The sequence below is a fragment of the Zootoca vivipara genome, chromosome Z (assembly GCF_963506605.1).
Source record: "Zootoca vivipara chromosome Z, rZooViv1.1, whole genome shotgun sequence".
In the NCBI taxonomy this organism is placed as follows: Eukaryota; Metazoa; Chordata; class Lepidosauria; order Squamata; family Lacertidae; genus Zootoca; species Zootoca vivipara.
The window spans coordinates 12881650-12899876 of record NC_083294.1 but is presented as its reverse complement, the minus strand read 5'-3'; the positions used below and the strand labels follow the sequence as shown (position 1 = coordinate 12899876).

The window sequence follows — 18227 nt, the reverse complement described above, 5'->3', positions numbered from 1 at the left end:
CCCTGTTAAGCCACCTGGGTTATGGTAATGTTCTGACTTCGTTAATTACCCCATATCAATAAGAAAAGGCAGCTTTTTGCCTCCCAGCATAAGTGAGGAGAAGAAATAGTGGTATCAAAGGAAAGCTTCAAAGACAGCCAGAACCGTCTCTCGAGTAATTTCTGATCCCGGCATTCTTTCCACTTCAAAGCAGGATGTGTGTGTGTTTGGGTAAAGGGGAGGGGGGTTGAATCCGATTTCTCTAATAAGAGTTGGCATCAGCCCTGTTTGATATTAGATGCAGGGAACATTTTGATTTGTTATCGCCTTTGAAATCGTTCAGACGACCTTCAGAAAATGGCCTCTTGTTACTTGCGCTGGGGGTGGGTGGGGAGAGTAGGGCACTGGGAGAAAGAGAGAGAGTGAATTGAGGCCCAATTTAATTCACATGCAGAGGATGCCTTGAAATTGTGCTCTCAGCAGCTTTTTAGTTACAAATGTGTGTCTTGATTGAAAGTGAAAAGTTGAAGAATAATAGACCTGCAACAATGCATTGTTTAGCACACCCACCTCATTCGTCTGGTTTCATGGTGGTGGGTTTACAGGCCTTGCATATGGCTCCGTTTTATTTTATAAAACCTTGGTGAGCATTAAAAAAATGCAATAATTGAATTACATTAGGGTTCTTCAGCTCCTATGCTAAGGAATTACCGTTCAGAACTGATTTCAGTTGTTGTGACTGGCATTGTGCTTTTTCTGTGTGGTTCATTTTTTCTTTGTTTTTTTAAACAAAAGAACGAAAATAATCCTTTATGAAGCCATGGTGCTCGTGTTGGCAAGTGCCACCATGACATGAAAGGAAAGGGTGTTGGTTTTGAAACAGCCTGTCTTGCTCATTGGATCAGATAACTTTGATCCAGCTGCATGGTTTGATTTCCACTGCCTCTGCAGTCGCTTCTGGACTGATCCAAGTAATGTTTACAGGTAGGTAGCCGTGTTGGTCTGGGTCAAAGTAAAATAAAAAAATTCCTTCAGTAGCACCTTAAAGACCAACTAAGTTTTTATTTTGGTATGAGCTTTCGTGTGCATGCACACTTCTTCAGATACAGTGAAATAGGAGTCCCCAGGCACTTATGTAGAGAAGGGGTGGGGATGGGGAGGGGAGGGGGGATCACTCAGAAGGGTGGTGGAAGTGGGTGATTGACTGACTGATAGCTGTTGATGACCGAAAACGACTGCAAATGGTTTTGCATGAAAAAGCAAGGGTTGAGATGGCTGAAGATCGCATATCATGTATAATGAGATAAGAATCCGATATCTCTGTTCAAACCAGTAATGTTGTTGGGTTTTTTTTCACCTATGTGTGGATCACAGGCTGACAATGCTAGCCCCATGGCTACCTGTCTGTTTCTACACACATAATTCAAAGTGCTGGTTATGACTTTAAAAGCCCTATACAACTTAGGCCTAAGTTATCTGCTGGACCATATTCTTCTGAATCTGCCTGGGCTCTGAAATCTTTGGGAAAGGCTAAGTCCTGCCCACACTCACAGACATGTTTGGCGGGTGCCCTCTCACCTTGGTGGCTGCTCCCAGAATTTGGAACTCCCTCCTTAGAGAAGCTAGACTGGCTCCGTCCTACAGTATAGGTTGCCAACCTATTTAGGCCCATGGTCACATTTCTCCCCCACCCCAATGGAATAGCCTCTCCTAAAGAGAGTGAGTGTCCACTTTTGCAAGGGATCTGGGTAAAAGTTGGATCAAGTAGAATTAATCTGAGCCTTGAAAAACTCACAGAGCTGAAAATGGAACCGAGAAAGAGCACGAATCCTCCTTTGGCAGAACCCTCTAGTTCCCATGGTTCAACCATGGCTTGATCTTAAATGCCAGTTCTTCCATGTTTACCTCTCCCTCCACTTCTGTTGTCTCTCCTGTGCCAGATTTATGGATTTCAAGCTCCTCTGGGCAAGGGCTTGCCCTCCTGTACTCTCTAAAGCACCTGCATATTGATGGTGTCATATGAATAAATAATAATGATATTTACAAGAATGTTAAATGAGGCGGGGTGTGCTCCAGACAGGAGAGGAAAAACAGAGCTATGTGGAATTGAAAAGGAGTGAGCCATAAATGCCATAAATTTGTGATTGTTTGGGTGGGCTGCTAGAACACTGCAAGGTGTTCATCTTGATCTACCCCCCAACTTTACCAAGAACATAGCAACCATCTACATAAAATTGAACTCAGTTACTTAGTGGCACATTTCATTAATCCATGCTCTCCACAATCCTTTAAATCCCAAAATCCAGTTGCAAGACTTTACTGTGTTTTAATATTGAAATGTATTGCTTTTGCTGCTCTTGAAAAATGTAAAAGGTATCTGAATCTCAGGTGTGTGCATAACATTACCCTGTGACCTTAACTTCTGCTTAACAAAGGTCTCTCCTTCCGAGGAATCTAAATACAGTATTCAGGGGGGGGGGCATTTTATTTGGTCCCTGTAGGCCAGTTTTCTGGCTTAATTCAGCTAAATGTTTTCTGTGTCACTTGTCACTGAATTGCTTATGTTGTGGACACAAGACTGCATCAAGGCTTTATATGAGATGCCCTTGTTACAGACACAGTTCTGACACTGTTAAATATTCACATCGATCAGCACAACCTGTTCCAAATGAATTGAAGCGATTGTGCTGTCTAGGTGGAGGGTGAAGTAGCCCAGGAGGACTTGTTTGTATGAGTTTATATTGTGGCAGTACAGAAATAGGTAATTGCAGGAAAACGTCTATAGATGCCCATGCAAAAGTTCATTCCTAACTAGGTCTACTTGGAAAAAGTCCTGTTGAATTCAATAGAGCTTACTCCTAAGTATGTGAGATTAGGATAGCAGCCTAAATTATTACAGAAGAAACAACAGAAGATAAACCAGGCTTTTGGTTTATCTTCAGCAGTGCAGCCATTTGAGCAAGATTGGCACTCAATCAGGTATGTGAGGACAGCATTGCATTTAAGCTCTAGCCTAGTAGCAAATGGGAAAGTCACCCAGGGATGTGAATTGAAGCATCAGCAATATACAGATGGCACTGCTGTGTCTCCTTTTTCCACCTCTTCATCCCAGGGAGGCTGTTGAACTCCTGAACCGGTGCCTGGAAGCTGTTTTGGGCTGAATGAGGGAGAACAAGCAGAGACTTTAGTCCAGACAAAATAGAGGCACTATAAGTAGGGAAACAGACTGCTCTGAATAGAGGTTTTTTAGAGGTCTTAGATTGAGGTTGCACTCTCCCCTGAAGGACCAACCAAGTTTGCCCAGATGATGGCAGCCAAGAATGCTTTATAGGAGTTAGGGAAGGTATGCCAGTTGTCTCAGTTATCCATGCACTAGTGCAGGGGTCAGCAACCTTTTTCAGCCATGGACCGGTCCACTGTCCCTCAGACCATGTGGTGGGCCGGACTATTTTTTTTTGAGGGGGGGGAGAACAAATTTCTATGCCCCACAAATAACCCAGAGATGCATCTATATATATAAAAATGTAAAAAATCATGAAAGTGCAGGATCCACTTTTCTCCGTAACCGCTTGACCGATCGTCCTGAAATTTTGACACAACGATCCAGGCCACTCCCCGAGTGTTGTTAGAAAAAAAAATCCCTCAAATCTCACACCTCTGCAGGTACAAACCTCTTTTTCAACAAAGTAAAATAGCGCCCTCAAATGGATTTCCTCCCACAGTACACTCCCTCCCTTCCTGTGAAATCTACACCAGTGTTTCTCAACCTTTTTTGGGCCAAGGCACACTTGTTCCATGAAAAAAATCACGAGGCACACCACCATTAAAAAAGTTAAAAAATTTAACTCTGTGCCTATATTGACTATAGAGAGAGAGAGAGAGAGAGAGAGCGCCCAGTTTAGTTTGTGGGGTAAGTCCTAAATCTCAGTGAATTATGACTGTAAGAAACACTTGCCAATTGCTGTGTTGGTTGCAATCTCCTGTAATAAGGCTTCACAAGCCGCTGATTTCTCTGCCAGCACGTGCTCCTCGCCGAAGAGGCCGCTCACTCCCTCGTAGACGCTGCTGGCTGCCCTCCGGAGGCTGTTCTGCTTGTCGGCCCGCGGCCTCGCGCCGATCAAGCCCCGGGCGCCGCCAGCAAGAGCAGCGAGAGCAAGACAAACAGCAGCAGCAGCACCCGCCGGCCGCCTCTCATGTCCGAGGCCTTTGTGGTGGCTGTTGAGAGCTGTGCTCGCCCCGCGTCGTGACCCAGCCGGCTTCCTTTCCGGCGGGTCAGCGCTGTCTATTGGCGGCTGCCAGGCACGTGACAATGCAAATCGCCCTTCTCGTCGCCGCGCGTCGCGGCACACCAGCCAGCGTCTCGCGGCACACTAGTGTGCCGCGGAACAGCGGTTGAGAAACGCTGATCTACACCACACCCACAAACCCCGCCTCCACCACGAGATTCACCACTCACATCCATCCATCCGGCAGAGGTGTTGAAGACCAAACCAACTGAAAACGCCTTTTTCAGCGCAAGGCCCAACATTGCCAAGTGGAGGTAGGGTCCTGCCTGGGGGGGATGGGGGCCCCAAATAGGGACAGGGATATGTGATGGGTCAGAACAGGGTGGGGGGGGAGACACAGGGATAAAACCTGCCCTCTCCACAGTATCTCGCCTCGACTCAGGGGGACTCTGAGGCTCAGGGGGATCTGAAGGGGGGCTATTACCCTCCATTTCACAGACTAACGCACAGCAACGCGTGCAGGGCCAGCTAGTCTTAAATAAAAGGACACATTCTACTCATGTAAAAACACACTGATTCCTGGACCGTCCGTGGGCAGGATTGAGAAGGTGATTGGGCCGCATCCAGCCCACAGGACTTAGGTTGCCTACCCCTGCACTAGTGGGATCCTGACTATTGTAATGCTCTGAGGCTGCCCAGACAACATGAGGTTGGCTTTGAAGACTTTTTGGTAATTTCAGCTGGTGCAAAATTGTGGCCATCTAGGTACTGTTCAGTGCCAGGCAGTCAGTTCACATTACATCTATATTGTACTAATTATGCTGTTTGCCAGTATATTTCCAGTCCCCATTTTAAAGTGCTGGCACTCAGAGTTACAGCTCACAGGGACAGCTGATACATGTTCAGGAGGTTGTTCCACAATAGGCATATCTCTAGCATGTAGGCAGCATTTGTGACGGAATGGTTTGGGTGTCTAGGCAGGCTCGACATGCACAGACCCACTCTCCCACTCAGGGCTGGCCCAAGACATTTTAGCACCTGAGGCAAGTCATAAAATGGCATCCCCCACACCAGGGAAGAAGGGAGGAGTGAAGCTATACATCAGGAACAAGGGTGAGGGTCAAAGCAACCTTACCTGATGGTAGAACTGGTAATCGAAGGCAGGTGCAGAGTCCAGGAGACACCAGAGGGCAGCCCCTGTGATTTCCTCCATAGGAGGAAGGCTAGCAGTCCCTCCTATTTACCAAGAGGCCATTGTGGAGGCAGCATTGGGAGCAGCTGCTGAGGCAGCAGAGGCCTCCAAGGAACCCTGGCACTGCAGCAGCAACAGAGGGCAATGCATTCCTCAGAGGCTGGATTTGCTGCTTCTGTGGATCCTGCTGACAGAGGCAGTTCCCTCACCTTGCTTTATGAGTGGGCCAGCCCTGCTGCTACCTCATGTGAGGCTGGATGCCTGAATAGGCCTTGTGTTGCATGTGCACTGGACCCCTTTAGGATTCCAGTTTAAATTTGGTTGTCAGGAATAATGCCAAGAGGAATCAGTCTAATAAAAAAAGGTGGAATGAATCTGTGTTTCTTAATATTTCATGTATGTTAATCTTGCTTGCATCTGCCAGGACCTTGACTCTACTGTTACAGCAGATGAATTTCAAGAGATGTACAGAGTACTGTTATGTTGGAAGAGTTTCAGTTAGAACGTCTCAAGGATGCAAACAAGGTGCTTGGATTGGTCAGGGTGACAGTTTGTGTTCTGGACCCATGACCCTCTTGGCTGAGAAACACTGACAGGGAAGGGACAGCTGTGAGGGGGAGAGGGCCCTGTTCGCTTGAAGAAGGCAGTAGCAAAACCACTCATCAAGAAACTCCCCCTGAATTCAGAAAATTAAGCAATTACCAACCACTTGCCAATTTCCCATTCTTGGGCAAGGTTCTTGAGCAAGTGGTCATGGGTCAGATCCAGGCACTATTGGAGGATCCAATATCAGTCAGGATTTAGGCCCAGTTTTTGCACAGAAACCGCTGTATAATGATCTCTGTCAAGAGGCAGGCAAGGGAAATGTGTCCCTGTTAATTCTCCCCAACCTCTCAGTGTATTTTGATACCATCAACCATGGTATCCTTCAGAAACGACTGACCAAGTTGGGGGTGGGTGGCACCACTTTGTGATGGTTTCGGTCCTACTTGGATGGTCCAGAGGGTGATGCTTGGTGAGTGCTCTTCGTTTCCATTTGGGGTTCCTCAGGGTTTGATTTTATCCCCTGTGTTGTTGAACATGCATTTACATAAAACCTCTGAGTGAGGTCAACTGGAGTTTTGGAGTATGTTGTCAGCATTATGCTGATGACACACAGCTCTATTCCTCTTTTGCATCTGCAGGTGTGGCAGTGGATGTGTAACGGACTGGATGAGAGCCAGTAAAGTGAAGCTTAATCTAGATAAGGCTCAGGCACTGTTAGTGGGTGGCTCTCTGGACTGGATAGATTGGAGGTTGCCCATTCTTGATGGGTTTGCACTCCCTCTGAAGGAATGGGTACACAGCTTGGGAGTACTCCTGGATCCATTGCTGTCACTTGAGGCTCAGGTGGCCTTGGTGGGGCAGAGTGCCTTCCATCAGCTTTGGCTGATGGCCCAGCTGTACCCCTATCTGGACAGGGCTAACATAATTTCTGTCATCTGTGCTTTGGCAACATCTATGTTAGATTTCTGCAGTGTGTTATACATAGGACTTCTTCTGAAGAAGGCTGCTGCAAAATTTGTTGGTCAGGTTGCTCACCAGGGCAATGCAGTTTCAGCATATAATGCCAATCCTAGCCCAACTGCACTGCATGCAAGTGAGTTTCTGGGCCCAATTCAGAGTACTGGTTTTGACCTATAAAGCCTTAACCAGCTCAGGATTGCAATATCTCAAGGACCACCTCTCCCTATATGCGCCGTCCCAGACCCTGCATTCATCTGATACTCTTGCTTGTCTGCCTCCATGATGAGAGATCTGGAGGGCAGCAAAATGAGAATGTCCCTTTTCTTTGGTGGCTTCCCACTTGTGGAAGGCTCTAACCAGAGAGGCTCGCCTGACGCCATCGTTGCATATCTTTAGGCACCAGACAAAAACATTCCTCTTCTCCCAGGCCTAATTAAACAACCTAAGGGCTTTTAAACTGGGGAGGGGGGTATTGTTTTTGTTTGTTGCTATGTTACGTATTTTTGTGTTTTTATATTGTAAACTCCCCTGAAATCCTCAGATGAAGATGAAGATACACATTTGATGATGATGATGATGATGATGATGATGATGATGATGATGATATGGGACTTGTTTCTTTTTTTGCAGCTTGACATATGGTCCAAGTCCAACTATCAAGTGTTCCAAAAGGCAAGTTTCTTTGTTTCTTAATGGTGTCTGCTTTATGTTATGTTATGTTATGTTGTTATGTTATTTCATATTTGAATATGACCTTATATATACACCGTTTTCAAAATGTGCTCATACTGTCTCTTAGCTTGCATATGCATGCTGAAGTAAGTGAATGCTTATTTAGTTAAATGTTCTGGCAACTGTTCTGGATTCCACCTTCCTCAACACACTTGGAGCTTCACAGATGTGCTAGAAGGCAAGGTGACCATTTTAAGAACAGGTTGAAGTAATTATCTGCATATGCAGAGAGCTCACAATTTGTTTTAACAGAAAACACTCAATTTCATTCTGTCTTCTATATTACGTCTGTGAAGTATCAGGATGTTAAGTGTATAGATCCATAACATGCAGGAAAATAGGGATTGTCAAAAGCACCATTTATTAAGGAAGGGTGTGATAAAATATAGGAACTTGTCTCAATGGGTAATTAACACATTTAAAGTAGATTTTAAAAATAATCATGGATTTACAGTATTTTTTGATATAACATTTATGTCGAGCTTAATTTTGGTTAATCTAGCAGGTAGCCTATTGGAATGTAGTCTCAATTGTTGGCTATATTATCATTTTCCCCATGAACTTCGTTTGTAAACATAGACACATAGAATTATAGAGTTGGAAGGCATCCCAAGGTTCAAGTAGTCCAACCCCCTGCAATGCAGGAATGTAATACAGTGGTACCTTGGTTTATTAACACAATTGGTTCCGGAAGTCTGCTCATAAACTGAAGGGTTCATAAACTGAAGTGAACTTTCCCATTGAAAGTAATGGAAAGTGGATTAATCTGTTCCAGACGGTCCGCGGAGTACTTAAACTGAAGCGTTCATAAACTGAAGCGAACTTTCCCATTGAAAGTAATGGAAAGTGGATTAATCCGTTCCAGACGGGTCCGCGGAGTACTCAACCTGAAGCGTACTTAACCCGAAGCATGGGTGTAATTCGTTCCGGAAGTCTGTTCATAAACTGAAGCGTTCATAAACTGAAGCGAACTTTCCCATTGAAAGTAATGGAAAGTGAATTAATCCATTCCAGATGGGTCCGCGGCATTCGTAAACCGAAAATTCATAAACCGAGGTGTTCATAAACCAAGGTTCCACTGTATGTAACAACCAGGATTGGTTGGATGTTTCAGTTTTCATGTGAATTTTCATTTTAAGCTTCTGTAAATTTGGGGCATGAATTCTTGTTGCTGTTCTTATACTTCATATGTAAGCTGAGCTATTGATACACACTCTCTAATACACACACACACACACACACACACACACACACACACACACACACAAATATTACAAGACATTTGGTCCATTATAAGAGCTATTGAAACTAGTAATTGTATTGTAAATGGCCACTTGCTTGGCAGGGTCACAGTTGGTGTCAGTGGTGTTGAGTAAAAATCACCTCCATAAGGACACCAGGTCAAAGATGGTAGACGCTAGCAGATTTGCCTCAACTGCTTTAATCCCAATCCCAAGGGGATGACTTGACATTCCAATATTAAGCTAAACCCGTTTTCGTTTTATGGGATCCAAGCCTTAAGTTGAAGGAACTTAAAAAGTCCAATATACTTTGCTTAGTTTCCTGTCATATTTCTCCCCTCTGGTACAGTGGCTTACAAACTGTTCTGAGGAACCTTGTGATATTTCAGAGTGTATTGATGGTTTCTCAGTAGGAAGATCAAGAAGATTACTGATCTCTCCCTGCAATATATGCCTGACAGGCTCAGGAACCTGGTTCACAATGAATGACATTGAGGGGCTTAATAGGACCTGTCTAGCATCCTATGCCATGGGACACGGGTGGTTCTGTAGGTTAAACCACAGAGCTTAGGGCTTGCTGATCAGAAGGTCGGCGGTTCGAATCTCCGCGACGGGGTGAGCTCCGGTTGCTCGGTCCCAGCTCCTGCCAACCTAGCAGTTTGAAAGCATGTCAAAGTGCAAGTAGATAAATAGGTACTGCTCCAAGCGGGAAGGTAAATGGTGTTTCCGTGTGCTGCTCTGGTTTGCCAGAAGCGGCTTTGTCATGCTGGCCACATGACCCGGAAGCTGTACGTTGGCTCCCTCGGCCAATAATGCAAGATGAGCGCCGCAACCCCAGAGTCGGTAACGACTGGACCTAATGGTCAGGGGTCCCTTTACCTTTTAGCATACTATGCCACATCCTAGAATGCCACATATGGAGAAGTTCTTCAACAGATGTGGAAAATAGTTTCTTAAAAGTTGAAAGTTTTGAAAAGCCATTGCTCAAGTTTGTCAAACAAATACCAGCAAGAGACTCTTTAGCTTGGGCCTGGCCTGGAGGCATGCCACTACAATTCCTGTATAGATATCTCTTGAAACTTTTGGTGCCAGGGTTTTGTGTTTACCCAGAAGTAAATAATTTTGACCTGTGATGCCAGCTTCCTCCAGATCAAAGAATAGCTTCAGGGAGGTAGATAGCAGCCCATTCCCTGACTAGCATTAAGAGGCAGAATAACACAGTAGTTAGTCTGTTACCCAAGAGACAAGTGAGAATTAACGGATTAAGCAAACCTTTCTCTCCCTTCTGAAAAATATATTCCTTGTGTCAGGCAGAGAGGAGTATAATGCAGAGCAACTTAGGACAAAATCATCCATGATAATCCTTCATCAATAATGCTTTAAACTAATTATAGCCCATGGAGTAGCTTTCATTCTTGCCATTAAATGGGTTTTTACATTATAAATGGATCCAAGCTGTAGGCTTGGCTCTCTTAACGCTTTAGGATTCCAACATTAGATACAGAGTGAGTGTGAGTGTGTGTGTTCATACACACAAACATATTTATAAATGCTTTCTTTTTCAAATGCTTGATGCAGAGGAATTAAAAAGCCAGTAGTAAGATATAACCTGCCTCAGGTTCATTGTACACAGCCCCATTCACAGACCACATAAACCAATGTGCTTAAGCTGAAGTCCTTCTAATCCCACAGTGGTCAATGACATTGATGAATTGTAAAGATCTGGCTGTATTCAGCATTCTCATTCCGCTACTGCAAGAGCCCTTGCGGTAGCAGATGGCAGTGTTCAAATGTTGTACAACAGTGGAATCCAATGCAACACTTGTGCTAATGGAACCTGGTTGCACAACAGATGATTCTTGTTATGCTCTCCGTTTCACATCAATATTTGGTAATTTACTGTTTTTCCCCTTGTGCAACAACGTTCCATAAGTGCAACAACAATGCCCCAAAGTCACTTTACACACAACTTTTTGTCTTTCTGGCTCTGTTTTTTATTCTGTAGCCTAATGCTAGAATTAGGTGGCCCACCTCCTGTCACTGCCATTATTTTACTGTAAAAGCCTACTTAAACCTGTGGCCCGCCATGTTGTTGGACTACAACTCCCATCAGCACTGACCATTGGCCATGTTGGCTGGGCTTGATGGGAGTTGGGAGTCTCCAGGTGGGTTCCAAGCCTGGAGAGTCTAAGGAGGCTATGGTCTCACACTCAGTATTGCCAAACGATGTTAGGATAAGTCAAGCATGCAAAGTCAAAGACCAGTCAGGATCAGGTATGAATCATTCTGAGTCCAAAATGTGGTCTAGAGGCAACATTAGAAAGTCCTGAGGTCAACAACAGAGAAGATCCAGCCTAGCAGTGTGAGTCGAGAATTCTACTTTTAGGGTCAGGAAGCTAAGGACCTGTGATGGTGTTCCAGCAATGGAAAAGCTCAACATGAAGACAAGGCCATTCCTAATCCCAGCTGAGAATGCTTTCCCATAAGGGATTCTTTATTCCTGTCACATGCGAGTTTAGTCTTTCAGGTACACGCTTTCATGTGGGCCTGAACATCTGCACTCTCAGATGTTGGCTGAAGGTTGGCTTGACCTCCCTCTCAAACTCTACTGGGAGCTCATCAGCCCACATTCACCCCAAAGGCTCTCAAGAGGGTCCACTGGAGGCAGCTTTTGAGGGGTTCCTCCCCAGACTAGGGAACTCCAGGGCTGGTGATGGAAGACCAGGGGTGCCAACTTGAATAAAATATTTGGGGGGCAGGCAAGTAACCCCCGCCCCACGTAATTGATCACATGATGTGGCACACACACACACACACACCATATGAATGGCAATGCCCATCAACTTAGGGAGGGGCTCAAATATTTTATTGTAGGGGCAAAGACCCCTTGGCCCCTAGGAGTTGGCTCCTATTTGGAGGACGCTGTTCCCCCAAGTGTATGGTCAGCCAGAGGTCTTGTTCATCCTTTGAGGAGTTGGTGTCCAGATTGGACTGGGCAGGGAAGCCACATAAATATTTCCTTGACTGCAGGTGTGTGAGTACGGTTTCTACCTATCTGTGTGCTATCCTTCTTAAGCTTTGCCCCTCTCAATAGCAATGCCATGTTTCCAATGACTCCTTTCTGTGGTAGCCCCTTGGAATATCACAACATTGATTTCCTTTGAATGGCAGGTTTTTCAAAGCCAGACTGTTTTTTACTCTCTCTTCAGTGGCAATAAAGCAGCATCTGGAGCTTGCAGAGCTACCTGCTCAATGTAGCTGCCAACATGTTAATTTCTTAGACAGCCACAGCACGGCCCTTTTGGGTTAAAGAGCAAAGGCCTCCGTCCTTCCCAATCCAGCCCTGTCATGTGGAGCTTAATTCGTCTTGACTTCTTTGTTTGCAAACTCTGGCTGTGTCAGCAAGACTTGTGCCTTCCCCTGATTAGTAGGATCCCCGAGTGTGTTTAATTTGATGGGGGAAGAGTGTTCCCAGAGGGCCCATTACAACTAAAATGTACAGGTATTTACAGAGGTTCCCCTGGAGATTTTCTTGAACTCCCTTTCTGGGGTGAATGAGCTTTTATGACCATCCAGCGAACCAGCAGGGTGAGTCTCAGAGAATAGAGCTTAAAAATACAGGGAGGAATCTCTGAAAGGGCAGAAACACAAAGAGCCGAGGAAAGGTTGGCACATCTCCACATTTTTCTGACATTTTAAACTCTGCAGGTGCAGAGACAGCGCCGATCTTTAACCTTTTTATTAGCTCCTCGAGCATCTCCAGCTAGTAAGGAAAAGTAAGAGCTTTTTTATTTTCCTTTTATCATCATCATTGAGGGTCTTTGTTCCCACCCTTTTTTCAAAGGCTGATTGCAAATTTTGCAGTATAAAAGCAAAACCCTAGAAGAACATCACATTCTCATTGTTACAGCTATTTTGTTAAAATAAAATTTAATATAGGTATATATTTTGAAAAATGTGTTTCTGCCCCCCTTCCCCCCTTTCTCTAGCTGCTAGCACTTTGGTGTCTGGCCATGGTTTGGAGGTTACCTGAAGGAATGCTGTTCCCCATAGGAGCCTACCAGTTGCTTCAGTTTGGGAGGGGAGGGCCCTGCTTAGTCTATTCATCAAGAAAAGCATAATCTAAATCAGGGGTCCCCAGAGTACGGCCCGCGGGCCAGATGCGGCCCAATTGGCCTCCCAATCCGGCCCGCGATGACCGCGGCGCCGCCATTCCGGATCTGAACAAAATCGCCGAAAATCGTTTCTACACATGCGTATGGGCCTCGCCCAACCCAGAAGAGGTCATTTCCGGTGCACTTCCGGGTCGGGGGAGGTGCACTTCCGGGTCGGGGAGGCCCATACGCATGCGCACAAACAATTTTCGGCAATTTTTTTCGGCCTGGAAGCGCGCCACCGCACCAGTAAATGGGTGTGCGCATGCGCACTGGCGCACACTCCCCCACCGCCCCACTGCGCACGCACTCCCCCACCCTCCGGCCCGCCGCACGATCGGCGCGGCGGGCTCCGGCCCAAAGGCGGGTAAGTCTGGGGACCCCTGATCTAAATGGACCTGAACAATTTGTAGAAGACCGTCCTCAGTGATGGCCACAGAGTACCCTGATCTGGTGAAAATCAGGAGGAAAGTATAAGCTTCCTGTTTCATGGAATATTTTCATCAGTAGATTATATCTTTATTCTGTTTTCTATTTTTACTCACCACGTTTGAATTACAGAAGAAAAATAGTATATGAACACAACAGGAATGATTGAGAAGAATGATTGGTCAGGCCATAAGACTGAGAGAGGGTGAGAGCTTAGCAGATAAGATGGAAACTCTCGAGTGGAAGTAAATGTTGTGCTGGTTAGAGTGTTGGACTAGGACCTGGGAGACCAGGGTTCAAATTCCCACTCGGACATGTAGCTTTATGGGTGATCACAATTACTCAGCCTACCTATTGCACAAGGCTGGTTGTCGGGATGCCATGGGTTTTCTTTTCTTTTCTACAATGAAATACAAAAATACAGACAAAACAGACCAGGAGCATAGAAATTCAGCACAACAACTAAAACCTAACCAGCCACTTTGCATTGGAAAGCAAATCAGCTGCAGCAGCATCTTTGCTTAAAACGCAGCATACCGTAGTTGACACTAGGCAAACCTTCTTGGAAAAGGGAAATAATTTTAACAGTGTTTCAGTGCATAGTCAGAGGCTGCAGACAACCACCTCCCTTCAGGGTTACACACAGCAGCTGCCGGGTGCTATATGAATCACCCCTAGAAACACAACATGGGAGGCAGCCCCCATTCTGCATGGTGGGGTCAACACATGTCCAGACATGCTTTGCACGAATGAGAATAAGCTTCTTACATCTTTCTCAACAACAGAGGACTAAACATTGGATTATATAGAAAAACCATGCATTTAAATACAACCATTATTGTGGGTGGGTGTTTTGTTTGAGGAGGAAACCCAACAGTACATCATAGAATCTTTGCAAACTCCCTTATTTTTTTGTAATAACATAATTTATTAATTATTGTTTCCCTTCCCATCCCAAGAGCTTGGGAGCCGGAATTTCAAAGTAGAGGGGCTGCCACCACAAGCCACCCTCAACCCCTTATTATCCTGGCCTGGTTTTGCATCTAGGTTGTCTCTCTGTAAAGTCTGCAGTCCTAAAGTACTGTTTTCTTCCAGTACAAGGGCACATAAGTATTGTAATATATGAAGATGTATTCCTGTCATTAATCTCTGTGAATAGGTGTGTGGAATGAATGCATGTATGAGTCAAGTACAGAATATTGACAGTATCTGCTCAAGGACAGGTGATGGGCAGTTCCAGGGTCAGCCTATTGAATTGGTATCCTGCATGGCCAAATTGTGAAATTGCAACAACTGGATTTTTTAAATTTTTCAAAGGTTGTTGACTAGAAGGCTGGTGGTTCAAGCCCATCTAGATATGTCTGAGGGCATAATTCATGCATTGCAGGGGGTTGGACTTAGATGACCCTCAGGGGCCCCATCCAACTCTACAATTCTGTGGTTCTAATTTTTATTGATTGCAGCCAATGGCCATTACAATATAAACATAAAACACATGCAGTAAGCCCACAACTTGCACTCGGTTAATTTACACATTCACAACTTTACAGAGGGAGTGTGTGGGGAATAAATAAACGATGATGATGAGCCAGGGAAACCCTCCACTCGCTATTTGCAGTGGTGCCTCGCTAGACGAATTTAATTCGTTCCACGGGTCTTTTCTTATAACGAAAAATTCGTCTAGCGAATCCCATAGGAATGCATTTTTTTTGCCCATAGGCATTAATTGAATTTCAATGCATTCCTATGGGAAACCGCGATTCGCTAGACGAATTTTTCATAAAACGAATTCGTCTAGCGAGGCAACCTCCGCTCGAAAAATCCTTTTGTTAAGCGGAAATTTTGTTAAGCAGGGCATTCGTTAAGCGAGGCACCACTGTATTTATTTATTTCCCATATCCTTACATCCAGTGGATTTTTCTCACTTACCAGGGTCTGGGAAGGTTGCAGAAGGGAAGCTCTCAGAGCTCTCTCACAAGCTTCCCAGACCCCAGTTAGCAGCCCTTCAGTACCACACAGGGGGACAGTTCTGGGGGTTCCTGACTTTGCATGATCTTGCATTTGCCCATGAATCCCCAGAACTGAACCCTCTCATAAGGGGCAGGCCCTCTGTATGTGTAAAACATAGGGTAGCAGTCATTGGCCCAGTAAGACAGGCAGAAACGCTAAAAAAACAAATAGGCAGGTTTCAAAACATTCATTTAGTTTAGTTTGGTGATTCTAAATTTATCTCAGAGCAGTGAACTGGATAGTAATCATAGGCATCAAATAAATAATGTGTGTGTGTTAAATTTTTTGTCAGGTTGTTTTTAATGTTTACATTTATCTGTATTTTTAAAATGAAAATTATATAATGTTCTATGTACATAGAGTGCCAGTTGCTTGTACTTTTTTTTTTGTTTAAGCAATATCTAAATGTTAAATAGGAATCGACTTGATCCATGCATGTGGTAGCAGTAGTCTCCACAATCAGTTAGGTATTTCCTGCGCTGTCATGATTTTGGAATTTTATGAAATCTATTTCCAGCACAGAAATGGAGAAAAGCATGATCATAGGAAACACCATTTAAGAATCCCAGCTTAGTATTGTGTAAACCAGGATTTACAATAAGCAATGCTTACATGCTAAAACGAAACAATATTCTACTATTAAATAAAGTCAATCCTTTTTAATCAGCATATCATTGTAAATACCTGCACCTGACCTTCTAAAGTTTGTCAGTAGGGACTGTGATACCTGCAGTTTTCAGCCAATTGTGTCAAAAAGAGCAAAGGTAATAGCCATTTATTTATTTCCCCATGATAGCCCATGGAGCAGCACAAAACTTCAATTTTTCTGAATTGAAGTTCTGATTTGGACATGAGGCAGGTAGCTTCCAAAATATTCCAAGCTGAACTGAGCCAGGTTCCAAAGTGCCAAACTCAGTTCCAAATGGATTCTTGTGCATTATGGATCTCTTAAAGGAGTTTTCTGCTTCCCAGAGCTGCAGTAATCCAAAATGTTCATCTTTGAAACTCTTCTTCTCAGTAAAACTTAAATCCAAGGAAGAAGAAGTTTGGCTTAGATGGCAAAATAATGTTTAAAATGAACGGCAATTGTGGGACTATGCTAATAAGTGAAATCGAGAAGTATTACAGGATGTCAGTCATAACATCGCAGATAAATGTTGGAGAGGAGAATGAAACCTCCCCATGGGACATACACATTAATGAAACCTTTGCAGTCTGGTTATTTTTTTATCCTTTTGTCAGAGAAAATGTGTATTTGAAAGAGTTTTAATTTGAGGAGCACTAGTGTGAAGTTCCTACTCCTCTAAGCATAGCTGCCAAGTTATCCCTTTTTTAAAGGGATTTTCCCTCATGCTGAATAGGCTTCCTCGCGAGAAAAGGGAAAACTTGGCAGCTATGCCTCTAAGTCAGGTTGAGTTTTTTCCTCATCACTTTGCAGCACTCGACCAAACACTGTTTGGTGCTACTTCTGTGGGGTTCGGGGCGTTTCCACCCCTTCCTCCTCTTTCTGTTTGGAGCCCACTTTGATCTGTGTTCGAAATGCTTTCTCCCCCCCCCATTTGCTTCTGGTACCAATCACCTGCTTTTTCATTGAGAAAACATTATTAGTATTCCAGCAGTCCTGGGATGGCTTTTATCTCCCAGCGGAATCTCATTAGCTTTGCATTACAATAGGAACAGCATATGTCTGCTATGCCCAAGTAGCCAGTCAGTTTGAATTTGTTAATGGCAACACTTTATTTTCCCCCACAGCAAAGTTTTCCCCACATCTTCAATGCTAATAACACCCCCAAAAAGCAACTTTGTTGTGGAAGCGTTAAAAAGAAAAAAAGAAAACGCCACAAAATCAATTCGTTGGAGGTTGAAATGTAGCAGAAGGAGAGCTGTTGCTAACGGTTTGCTTTTATGTGTGCCTGTTACGTAACTAGGAATCTAAGCATGCTGTGTGAAGGGGGAAACTAGGGCATGATAGATAGCTTGCAAGTTAGAATGGGAATAAGCTAATTACTGGCAGTTGGAAGAAAGACAGTGTGCAATTATACTGTGGCTTTTTATTGTGCGTGTCTGTATATATCAGCTTTTCTCAACCTGGCGCCCTTCAGGTGCTTTCAACTGCAGCTCCATCGTCAGGATCCATCCAAAGCATCTGGGGGGCACCAGGTTGTGGGAAAGCTAACACACATGCTAGAGGTAGTATGCATTTTGTGGATGAGGAGGTGGGTCTTGTTGATCTCATCTAACTTCTATAGTAAGGGAGGGAAACCTATGTAGGAATCGCTAAAGCAGGAACAGAGCAGAAGAGCCCTCTCCCCTCCCACAGTTTCCAGAAACCGGTTTTCAGAAGGATTACAGCTTCCATCCATGGAGGCAGAACATAGCCATCATTTCTAGTGGCCACTAATGGCCTTCTCCATGGATTTGTCTAATCCTTTTTTAAGGTCCTCTAGGTTGGTGGCCATCATTGCTTCCTGTAGGAGTGAGTTCCATAGTTTTAACTATGCACTGTGTGAATATGTCCTTTCTTTTATCTGTCCTGAATCTTCTATAGTTCAGCTTTATTGGGTGTCCACAAGATCTAGTCTTGTGAGAGAGGGAGAAAAACTTTCCTCTACGCACTTTCTCCACGCCATGCATAATTTTATAAATTTGTTATGCAAGTTTCATCCCAGTAAAACCATTAGGAGGGGGAATTGTCCCAACCCTAGCGGGTGGCTAGCTCACCACCTCTGTTTCTTTAAGATATCCATACCCTGGCTTT

At 44.5% G+C, this 18227-nt stretch overlaps 1 protein-coding gene across 1 annotated transcript in view; it reads left to right on the top strand.

The window, feature by feature from the left end:
- Nucleotides 1-18227, top strand: part of MED27 (mediator complex subunit 27) — a 178874-nt gene that overhangs the window by 148766 nt on the left and 11881 nt on the right. The window contains exon 6 of the mRNA XM_035112590.2: nucleotides 7534-7575. Within this exon, the coding sequence (XP_034968481.1) occupies nucleotides 7534-7575 (42 nt within the window). The remainder of the gene's footprint in view (nucleotides 1-7533; nucleotides 7576-18227) is intronic.